This window comes from Vanellus vanellus (genome assembly GCF_965231255.1).
Source record: "Vanellus vanellus genome assembly, chromosome: 5".
Taxonomy (NCBI): domain Eukaryota; kingdom Metazoa; phylum Chordata; class Aves; order Charadriiformes; family Charadriidae; genus Vanellus; species Vanellus vanellus.
The window spans coordinates 35,399,845-35,412,380 of NC_138910.1; the positions used below are offsets into that span (position 1 = coordinate 35,399,845).

At 37.8% G+C, this 12,536-nt stretch overlaps 1 protein-coding gene across 1 annotated transcript in view; it reads right to left on the bottom strand.

The window, feature by feature from the left end:
• The window catches only part of MYO1B (myosin IB), a gene marked incomplete at its 5' end in the record, with an annotated part of 100,237 nt that overhangs the window by 52,445 nt on the left and 35,256 nt on the right, over positions 1-12,536 (bottom strand). The window contains 3 exons of the mRNA XM_082484504.1: positions 3,892-3,955; positions 6,564-6,610; positions 9,526-9,630. Of these exons, the coding sequence (XP_082340630.1) occupies positions 3,892-3,955; positions 6,564-6,610; positions 9,526-9,630 (216 nt within the window). The remainder of the gene's footprint in view (positions 1-3,891; positions 3,956-6,563; positions 6,611-9,525; positions 9,631-12,536) is intronic.

Consider the following 12,536-nt stretch of genomic DNA (forward strand, 5'->3'; position numbering starts at 1 on the left):
TAGTTAGCACTAGGGCTGTGTGCCTCACCTTACATGGATTCCAGCATCTCCCACCCATTAGGAAAAGTGTCGGTGTCCTGCACTTGGGTCAAAAGAACCCCATGCAGCACTACAGGATTGGGGTGGAGTGGCTGGAAAGCTGCCCGGCAGAAAAGGACCTGAGGGTGTTGGTGGACAGCTGGCTGAATATAAGCCAGCAGTGTGCCCAGGTGGCCAAGAAGGCCAACACCATCCTGGCCTGCATCAGGAATAGTGTCGTGAGCAGGACTAGGGAAGTAATCATCCCCCTGTACTCGGCACTGGTGAGGCCTCACCTCGAGTACTGTGTTCAGTTTTGGGCCCCTCACTACCAGAAAGACATTGAGGTACTGGAGCGTGTCCAGAGAAGGGCTACAAAGCTGGTGAGGGGTCTGGAGGACAAATCTTATGAGGAAGGACTGAGGGAACTGGGGGAATTGAGTTGAGCCTGGAGAAGAGGAGGCTGAGGGGAGACCTTATCACCCTCTACAACTACCTGAAAGGAGGTTGTAGAGAGATGGGAGCTGACCTCTTCTCCCTGGTGACAAGTGATAGGACAAGAGGAAACGGGTTTAGGTTATGTCAGGGGAGGTTTAGATTGAATATTAGGAAACATTTTTTCACTGAAAGGGTTATTAAACATTGGAATAGGCTGCCCAGGGAGGTGGTGGATTTGCCATCCCTGGAGGTGTTTAAAAAAAGGGTAGATGTGGTACTTAGGGACATGGTTTAGAAGTGGTTTTTGTCAGGGTAGGTTACTGGTTGGACTTGATGATCTTAAAGGTCCCTTCCAACCTCAGCAATTCTATGATTCTGTGATTCTGCGAAAACCAGCTGGAACCTTCACAGAAAACTAACAAAAAAGAAGGATTCAAACGACTCTGGTTTACCACATACCTCAGCTTCTCAGGTCTTCTTTACCCTTCTGCTCACCCCCACGTCTCAGTTGCTGCCAATGTAGGATCAAACAAGTACAACACATGCTACCTGAAATCATTTTTCTTTTGTAGTCTAGTGGGAAAAAAATTCCTGACTGAAGTAATATACTTAAAGATCACATAAATCACATTCATCTCAAATATTCTACTCTCAGTTTCTTTTCATGACTGTACATCATGATATAACAATGTCAAATGCCTTACAAGTCAGTGCAGTGAGAAGCTCTGAGCAGCTATGTAATGTAATAGGCTTATATGTATTTTATGCTGTTCAAACATAAAATTATCTTCAGTTTGGTAACATACCAGTTCACTGCAACAAACCATTCACTCAATGAATGGAACAAACCATTCACTGCAAACTGAACAGGACAGACATGCAGTATGCTTTGTCACGATAATTTTACCCCGTGGCTCCGTCCCATGAAAGGTTCACTTGTAGGTTAACCCCTGTCATTAAGTAAGAGCTCATTGAAGGGCACCAGATAATGGACCAAGGGAAGGTCACAATAGCATCAGCCGCTACATGAAGGGTCACAGGCACATTGACTAGCCTTTCACAGAACTTCTTGGCGTTTTAGAGTAGGACAGACCAGACCATTTCAAACAAGACCTTTTAGCCTAATGGGTCTCTGCTTATCTTTACCATACTGATAAAATTAGTAGCTTGTTTTCATTACCCTTCTTGCCACCAAAATAAACTAGATGTTCACTGCGTCTGCTTCCAGCCACTCACAGTATGAAATACAGTTTGGTGACACAGGCTGTGATCCAAAAATCCCACTAACTTCATTAGTGTTTGGGAATCAAGCTCATCAGATACAACTATTAAAGTTTAATGAAAATGTTATCATATCTTCTTCATGTTCTGTTAACATGGAATCAACAGATGGTCAGAAAGCAAAGCATATTTATGAACAAAGTAATCCCACTTTCCCTTTTAACAATCAGAAACTTAAGCACTAGTTGACTTCCTACTTATTGAATTAAGAAGACAAATCCTAAATTTGACTAAAACCAGAGTAAACTGTAAATGGTGTAAAAGGATTTAAGCCCCTGATATCTCCAGAGTGGTGACACCTCACAACAGAAACATTTCTCTTGCAATGCAATGCTGCAGATGTGTGGAAAATAGCTAAGGCAGGATAACAAACTTGCCTTAAAACTGTACAGAATTCAAACTCTCTTTAAAGAGAGATGGATGGACTATTAAATTTTGTGAAAATTAAATCAAAGATGAGCTATATTAACACGCAGCTACAGGAACTCAGAATTTACTTGTGACATACCCTGTCAAGTATGGGGTGTTTCATAGTTCAACAAGTAACATCTTTTCCACAACAGGGCTTACATACAAGGTCTTCATTTCTAAATTTTAATTAATCTTCTTCCTATTAGCTATTTATTAACTGTGAGAAGACAGGGAGAATGCCTAAAATAGGCATCTTTTAGGATGATCTAAAAATATGTCTGCCCTTGATTACATATGTCATCACATCATTATAATTGTATGTAATATTATAATTACAACATGCAGAGATTTATAAGGCAGATAAACTATAGAGTAACTATTTGGATAGCCTTTTGATATGACACAATATTCTAATTAGATGACTCAGCACAGTACTTTCAAAGACAAACTGTTCAATGTCCACTCTACAAAGGAGGGTTCATTTTTATCTATTTTGAACGTGAAATAAAAAGAAACAAACAACTCAGCTAGCCTGCTAGAACCTTTTTGTTCACATTTAATTATTGATGAACACACTGAGTATGTTTGGCCTCTGATTTCTTTGACTACAAAATGGCAAAGTTAATAGATAGCCGTAAACACTTAAACAGTGACTGCTTTGAATTTCACGATCTACTCTGTCACAAAAGTCATGCTCTTTCAGGCACGGTTCCAAATGGTGACCTGGTCCAGAAAAAATGCCCCATGAAAAAAACCAAAACCTGTATTTATGTGTAAAATCCTTCACAATGTTTTAAAATGTTTATATTATATACAGAGAGTTCAGTTCACCTTGGATGATTCTCATTATTTCACAACCAGTAAAATGCCAATGGAGTCAAAAGTCAGTCTTTAGAAACAGCAATGAATTTGGCTGAGTGAGAAGAGAGGTCAGGGCTAGGTCAGTGACACCTAGTATAGACACTCACTGCCCTCCTCCATCCCTTTTCAAAAATAAGAAAAGCAAACAAACAGAGCTTTATATAGCTCAGAAGAGTAATGTCTTTTAAAAGCTGCATTTAAACTCTCGAAATGCGCAGGCATTCAGTTCCCAGCCTCTTTTTTCCCAACAGAGAGCTGGTTAAATTTTCTGTATTGCTATAGATTTCATAGCAGCGTCCTCACGTCAAGGAACAACCTCGGAGGCTACCTTTGCCTCCCTAAACTCAACAGCTCTTCATCCTCTCTCATGATAAACCTTTTCCTACACTGTGAAAAGCGTTAAAATTAGTATGGAACACTTTGATTACAAATACCCATACCCACCTCATGGTGATCTCCAGCATACTTTGTATCACTCTTACTAATTACAAAACAGGGTATCTACCTTAAATACATGACTCATCAAATCAAGTAACACAACTGTATCTGGGGGATTCAAGTATAAAAAGAGCCTCAGACACCCTTATCCATCTGCTACCAGCTTCAGAGACAATATAGGAACGCACATACGTTACTCAGTACCTTTTAAACAATACAGTTCACTGATTAGTCATGCTTACTTCTTCAAGTCCTTTTTCACTTACTCTAAGGTACACTATTCAGCGTCAAAACAACAATAAAATTAAAAAGCAGAATTTACCACATAATGGAGAGAGATTCAAGTAGACAAATTCAGCTGACCTTTTCAGTAATTTAACCTTCTTCCTTTCTGAACAAAACATTTTAAGGTGTTAAAACACTGATACCAAGAGTAATACTCACAGTTGCTTATAACTCCTCCAAGTGGATCACCCTTGAAATCAAACTCAATATCCATGTATTTTCCCTTTGAAAGAAACATATTTTAAGACTTTAATTTCTGTTTAAGAAAAATTCAAGACATTTTGAAAGAAATTAATTGGTCGTTTTTACAGGCTAAAAGATCAATCCGGCAACCTCCTGTACACTCTGTCAAATTTTGAAAAACAGAAAATGATTCAAAGCTTCTAAGACAATAGCATTATCACAGCCAGAGATTTTCATGAGAATAGCCTTAATCAGGTTTGTAATGCAACCCGGTAATTTGCTCAGTTTCTAAGGTTATATGAAGAAAAAAGCACATTATACAAACTTTCACCAGAAGACCAAGAACACCAAACACTTGTGGCCATGCAGGTATTACCATGCTTATTAACATAAGAACAAAGGAATAAATTATCTTCCACGCAGACTTATTTTCTCAGTGTAAAATCTTCTCAGAGAGCGAATCAAGGCAGTTGAAGGATAGCCGCTCAGTTTGGCTTTAAGGACTGGCTGGCAACGGTTACTGTTAGTAATGGTGGGGTGTCTGTCCCTAAGCGTGTGCCTGCCTTGTAAAAGTGATGAATTTTTCCCGCTGAACTCTTATCCTCGTAACTCAGGAGACCAGAGGCAACAATTAACAGACTGTCACTGCAAAAGCGATTTCATTTTCAGCTGTAGTGCCGCAGTGTGTTTCCTTGACTTCTGTTTGACTTTTCCACATCGCAGAAGATCACTCTGGTCTTTGCATCATTTTAATTTATATGACAAGTGTTTAACGTAGTAAGAGCTACGTTTAACAGTGACAAAATGGGCAGACCCACACTGTGTAGAAAAGGCAAAAGCAGTGCAGCGCACATTGGCAAGGAAGTTTCGAAAGATAAAAAACTGCTGGTAGTAATTCAAACAAATTCCGCAAACCATGCACAGAAATGATCTCACCACCCTCTGCTGCTTATTTAACAGAGGACAAAAACAACCTATTGAAAAGAAAAGCCTTGTGTTTACACTTCCTTATTCACTGCATTTAGGAAGAGTTTTCTTTTTTCTCTCTCTTTTGATTTTAATTACAGAACATAAAAACCAAGCACTTTACATTGACTCCCTCAAAGATATTTTCTAATTTACTGGGAATTTTGTCAAGATTGGCTTCACCCTATTTAAAATCTATTCATCTCCTTGCTGCCAGCTGAGGCAGGCTAGACAGGACAGTACTTGTACTTTCCTGTTTGAAGTTAATTCTGAGCTGATTCAAATTTCTGAGATAAAGAATTAAATCAGATAATTAAATTTTAATTTCCCAAGGACTGGGCCAGCTGGATGTTTCCACAAGTATTTTTAGCTTTGTGTTTATAAGCAAGGACTTGAAAGGCAAAATAGTAGTTGGTTGCACTTTGTCCTGGAAAGACTTCTGTTTGCAAACAGCACCTCTTCTCCTCTTCACTGTCTCCTCCTCTTTTCTATAGTATGTCATCTCCGATAGCTGCATTTTTTCTGCCCCTTCTAGCCCCCAAAAAATTCTACTGTGCCTCAAATTTTGTCCCTGACCTTGTGATGAAGACCGTTTGCTCAGTTCCCAAGCAGGGGCAATGACAGCCACAGAAGGAGCATTCATAGCCACGTGGAACATTACCATCGACGCTTGAGAATCAGAAGAGAAGGGGAGAGAAGTCTCCCATGTGGAAAAAAAGCCACTCTCATGATATCCCAGGCTTTCATCCATTTGCTTTTACTTGCAGCGCACCGTTTTTCCAGTATATTAATTTGTCTTCCGTTGTTCACTTTACACATCTCATGATATTACTCTTTTGCACATAAATGAGCAAATTACAAAGTTGCATTCAGTCTTCTGATTTTAGCAGGAGAAACTGTGATGAGTACTCACACTTCTGAATCTCCCAACTCCAGCTTCAACTTTTTATTTTTTTTTGGCCAATTGTCAATTCCTATAATTTCACACTCTGTTTCACGCTAAAAAAAAAAGCCTGAATTCAACCAGTTTATTATAAAGAATATAAGCAAAACCATAACATTACAAGTGTTTGTGTTAAAACTAAAGTCGCAAACACAGTTTGAAACATCATAGAAACAACTACAAGAACCCAAAGTAGCAATTTTAACCAAAAAAACGTATACATATGGATGGAAAGATACACAGAAAGACAGACTTGCCAAACAGGCCAGTTGCTAGGCACATGGTCAGTGACATTAAAGCCAGCAGTGCCAGAAAATTAAAGAATCCAGCTGCACTATAATTATGTTTTCATCCGGTCACAGACTGAGACTGTCACATCCTAATTTTTTTTTTTTTTAGCCTCTACTTTGATTCTCCATAGAACTCTATGCCCACATCAGAAACCAACAAGATTCCTGAGGAGGAGGTGAAACATCTTTTAAAAAAAAGAGAGGTGACTGCTAATAACGCACTACTAACACATTGGGGAAGGAGAACATGCTCAAATGTACAACATGAAATATTGATTGCTGCTGAAGGCGTTTGCCTTCTCCAAACACCTCCAACAATTATAAGAGAGTTCTCCCTCCGAATTATTCATTCCCTCCTTACAGATGCTTTGATGGCTGATGCAAGGTAAAACAGAAATAGCCAACAACATACCACGGAATTCAAATTCAGCCTTACAGAAAATACTTACAAATCTAGAGGAGTTGTCATTCCTTACAGTTTTGGCATTTCCAAAAGCTGGAGAAAGAGAAAAACAAAGATGACAACCAAACCTATCAGTAAAAAAAAATATTTAAATGCTAAAAAAAAAATCCCAAAACTATGACTGTTTACATATTTAAAGGAATCTTTCACTTCTGAGAAACAATACCCTGTTCATTGTGTGGGTATCAGTCACTGAGGATAGACAGAGAGTGACAGATGTGATCACAAATGAGGAAACACCTATGGAAGTCTAAGGAAGTTTCTTCTCAACACTTTCTTTGTTAAAAAAAATGAAAGAAAAACATACAAGGGGAAACGGTTCCAAGACAAAACTGCACCTGGATTTAGCGTACATCCTTGGGCTTTGAATCATTAAATTTAAAATCTTATTACCTAAATAACCATAAATATAGGAAATACTTCTTCCTCTTCAATTCAGGGAAAGAAATGAATCTTGCAGAATGACACTTAAAAATTGTTTGCATGGGACACTTTAATCTATGCTTCGAAACTGATTTATTTACGCTATTCCCACACATTTATCCTAGCTTAAGCTGAATATTAATCAGCTGAAATAAGACTGATTTATAACAGAAGTTTAACACGCTCTCTCCAGCTTGACCTAGACTAGCTTTTTGAATAGCTTGGTTTCAATTTCTTTAGCTCAAGTTTTCTGACAAGGAAAACTCTCTGAGAAAGGACTTCCCGGGGCTATATTGAGACGGGCAGCCACTCGCTTAGAACATAGGCAGGACAAGAACTCAGAAGGGAAGACAATTCAAGCTCTAAACATCACACATTGTCAAAGTACGTCGAGTCCAACAGGAGTGTCCCCTACATTATTAAGTATAGCACTTCTACTCCAACAGGAGACTTTATTTATCACAGTATTTATTTATATAGCATATATATTTTCAAAGATCAAGTCAAGTCAATGTTTTTTGGACAGAAATAAATACATGCTTTTAGGCTTCAACAAACTTGCATGAGTAGACTTATTCTTGATCAAAGAAGTGAAGCCAAAAGGAAAAGTTTGTTGCTCCTGAAGGCCAAGGATAAGTGAAAGAATTGTTTTAAAAATCTTTATGCCCTGCAATAAATCATCTTTTCAACAACCAAATCTCAGAGCTGCGTTTTCTTAAACACAGTGCTGAACAGTAGTCTCATTTATAACTGCACAGAATCAAGCACAAATGTTTCATTATAAAGCATGAGACACATTCCTCAGTTTTGCCTTAAGTTCATTGTTTCTAAATGTTAATTTACAGTAGCAACTGTAGTTTAAAAAAAAGTTTCCCATAAGATAAATTATGCATATGTAACATTTATGTCATTTTCTTGCACTGCAGCTCAACTGCAACAGAACCACATAACCAAAGAAAAATAAATCTAACCACAAATGCTTAATTTCTGTCTAAAATGCATATAAGCAGCCAGGCTTGCAGCCTCATAGAAAAATCCAGTGTCCTACCTTCCAAAAAGCTAAACAGGCAGTTACCAGCACACCAAGTAGAACAAATAATACCTTAAAATGATAAGGCACTCTTCTGTAAGCTTAGTCTATTCCTCTTGCATTAAAACAAAGATTCACAAACCAACAAGAAATCCAATACATTTAGCAGTCCCTGGGGAACAATCTAGCTTTGGCAAGAATAGACATTATGGAAAGCACAGAGTTTTCATCTGAAATCTGCCTTCCAGGACAGTGATAAAAGCAACACAGCTCTTCTCTGTAAATCCAAAACAATGGAAGAGCGCAAACCCCCCATTCAGCTTTAAGTGGAACATATCTGAAAGGCTTATCCAGCATTTTTATTATTTATTATTATTAAATTTTAACATTTCACCCTTTGTTTACAAGTCTTTGCTTACAATTTTGGGGTTTTGTACAGTCAATGGCCACGTTTTACCTACCCAGTTCACCACTGCTCTCAGCCCACTTTTGCATTCCCTTCCCTTTTTTTTTTTTTTACTTCTCCCACCCACTCTGTTCTCACTTGTAGAGTGCTTGCTCTGTATAGACACCAAATCATCATATATATGTACAGATAGCTAGGCAATAAATAAAATGTTGACACTCAACAGTCTTACAAACACTGCATATCGTCTGGCCATAATGCAAAATTATTGTACAGCAGTCATGAGAATTTGTCTCGGCACCACAATAGCTTAAAAGAACTGTGGGAAAGACTGAGCCAGGAATGAACACAATAGACCTAAATAAGTCAACGCTAACCAAGGCATTTCTGAAGGCAATTATTAGACAATGGGACAAAACTGCAAGCTTTGAGTATCATATATCCTATCTCCAGGAAAAAATGAAGATCCTGTTTCTGGCAGCCAACATCTTTAAATTAAAATGACTAATAAAAAAAAAAAAGTCTTTCATGGGAGAGCAGGAAAGGCAGTTGTCAGGAAGACGGGCCAACAGAGTCACCAGACCCATGGAACAATAAGTCCCAGGGAACAACAGGCATGCATATGGATTGGCTTAGTTTTTTCTAAGATCCATTTCTTCACCCTTTTTTTTTTTTCTAAAAGAAAAATAATGCTTTACAGAGCTTGTTTGTTTACTAGAGACTATAATAATATAATTTGGAAGGAAATGAATCAGAGGGACTAAACTGAAGTTAAGTCTTTTGATACAGCCAAGCATCATCAAGGCAGGGTTAAGAAAGGGTACGCCTCCAGAGAGCAGCAGAAGGAGTCTGGGAAATAGGACCTAACTTCCTAAACTCTCCCTTCACGAGGGGAAACAGTTTTCTTCTCAAGAAAACCTCTCCGTAACTGAATAAAATCTTGTAGCTGTCTTCACAGAAAGCATCTCCTATGCGTTTGGACATCAAACAACAATGAAACAACAACAGATACAGTTTTCCAAACCGCTCAGCAGGAACGCTGATGCACACAGAGGTAATAAGCTCGTACACGCTCTATGAGATTCTTACCTTCCAGAACTGGATTTGACTGCAAAAGTTGTTCTTTTACTTGATTAACCTCTGCCCCTTTTCCACACACAGCAGCTACATATGACATGACAAGTTTACTCGCCTCTGTGGGGGGAGAGCAAAATAAAACAGTGATAAGTATTGGCAAATAGGCCACAAAATGATTTGCAGACTTGATCTCCATTCCCATTTTCGCCATGCCAGGCAGGAACTGTAAACACATTTCATTTCAGTTTTCTTCTACATTGCTGTATCATCTGGAAATGAGGAAGGAGCATATCCTGCTATGAGACCCGTGTCATTACATCTGCAGCCCTACTGACTTAAATACCTAGGGCCTTCCCAAGCTAAAGAAGCCACCAGTAGATATGGCACATTAGCTGCTACTTTTTCATTTAGCCTCAGTAAGCGGCATTCAGTAAGGAAAGAACATTATCCCTCGCTGACATGTTGGACATGTTTAAATCTAGCCTGAAAAAATAGGTCCAAGCAGTTTCAAGATGCAAAATTCAATCAGTTTATATCGGTGGATACACAATACCACAAGTGTAAACATACAACGCTATACATATGTAATTGCAACTCTAAAGTACAGTAAAAGTAAATGAGTAACTGCAACCTCACATAACATTATGCAGTCAGTTTCAAGGTATAACAAACAGAAAACATGAAGCCTTCATTTAAACAATGAAACTAATTTGAAGGTACAAACTTTTAACAAAGTCTGGAACAATTTTTGGACTCTGAAAGCCGGGTTCATATGGGCGTCAATCACCCATATACAGACAGAAACAAATATTAAATAATCTATCCAACCCTCATGTTTTTGCTGGACAGGACAAAGAGCGGCTGAGAAAGGATTCTGTTTATAAACAGACTCTGTGATGTTTAGTATGATGCAAGATAGTGAAATTTGAGGCAATATCAGCTGATATACAATGTAATTACTAACAGCTGGAATCCCTATCAACTCAAGACAGTGGTCGTAAAAAACCCATTACTTGTTCTTGAGAGATCTGTTACAAATTTAAGGGTTTCATTTCAGGAAAGAACTGACAAACAAGAAGTTATCCCTTGGATCTTGATTCTTTCCTATTTAATCAAATTTGTTTGCTAGTATTAAATTACTATCCCATATTGTAGAGAAAACAGCAAAGCTGCAACACAGGAAGCAAGCAAGGAGCAAGAATTCTACGTGTGTCCATAAGATCTCCCATCTCCTTTAATTGCGCCTCGAACCCAGCTTTCATTTTTAAGAATCCATTCCCTTCAGAGCTTGGAATTACCAAATTATCTTAGTTGAAATATTTCCTAAAACAGTCAACGTCTTTAAGTCGAGCTACTCAATCACTCAGAGAAGAAAGCACTGAAGCAGCAAATAAGCTATTATAAAATCATACACAGTAAGAGAACACACAAGATAGGCTTTGAACATCACTGAAAGAAAATAAAGGCCCTTTCTTTTATAAGGAACTCTGGTCCAATAAAGACACCAGGAAGGGAATCATCACCTTAACATCTAAAAACATTTAAATACACCACTCATTCTGGTAACGTACCATGTTTTCTTGCACAATGTTACTATCGATTACCAATATAAACATGCAGTGAAACAAGAAGTAAATCGGAAGTAAATAAAAACAACTGATGACAGTTCAGTTTCAATTCTTCCAGACAACTCTTCTCGCTATCAACAATCTAAAACAGAGTTATATAGGATTTGTACTAACAAGTTTGTTTCCTCAATACCAGGAACTTCCTCTCCGTCCTGTGTTGTGTCCCCCCCTCCCTTTTTACTATTCTTTTATTATTCTTATTATTATTTTATTGACTTCTCAGCTAATAGCCACAGTAGTTACATCAAATGTTAGAGAGAGAGAGAATAGCACACAATCTGAGTCAATTATTGACTTGAATTTCAACCCCTATATTATTCTGTACTTACCTTTATAAAGAAGGAATAATTCATATTATGTCCCATATGGCTATGAAAATTACAGAACAGTCAAAATCCCTACACAAATCGAAATCTACCAGAATATTCTCTACAAATAGTTCAGAAACTCAACCACTACTATACCTTTCAACTGAACAAATAAATGAATAAAAGGTGGACCTCAGTTGTATGAAGTCCTTGATAATTCACAGTTCTTGAGGAAATCAAGAGATTAAATAATACCAGTACAGAACTCCTTTCTAAAGACTGAACTCCTAGACAGGATCTCTAACAGAATCTCTAACAATCGTATTTATAACAACTTTATTATTGTAGTATGCACTTTTACTGAACACATATGCTTTTTCATGTTATTGAACTGAAAAAAAGGATTCTATTACAAGATCCCAAGACCGCTCAATTGGATGCCACTAATCAGACAAAGAAAAACAAAGATGACGCCTACGCTTTAAATTTTCACAAAAGGCTTGGAAAGCAACTTCTTGTTACCCACTTTAAGAATTGCTCAGTATAAGCAAAGCTCCACATTTTCTCAGATTTAAAGGAAAAGTCTCTGAAATTACATGGAAACAGATGCATGCGTTCCTACCCGCTGTCTCTTTTGCAAGTCACATAAGTTTTAAATTGTTATTTCAGAAAATAATTGGCTTCTTTACTTTTTAAGGGCTACCCAAAACGTGCTGCAGTTACACAATCCTCACTTGATTTCTACCATTCCATTTTAAAAATTAGCAGCCATTTTCAAGGCAATTTCAGCTTTGCTGAGAAACAGAGTGTTGTGGTACACAAGTCAATCTCAGAATTGCAGCTGAGCACAGCATGCAAAAGACTGATGAAATTTCCAAAGTAATCAGCTACTATTATTTATTTTCCTGGGATAACTAGCATAATATAATAAATATATGCATTTAAACTGTAAGACTTGCAAAAGTATCAAAGGATTGTCTTCCAGCCTAGAAGACCAAGAGCATTCCATTTTCTCAGTTTTCATATTTCCCACAGGGAGAGCCTAAAAGCTTTCTGGCCCTTGCAATATTCTACAACAAACCAGCGT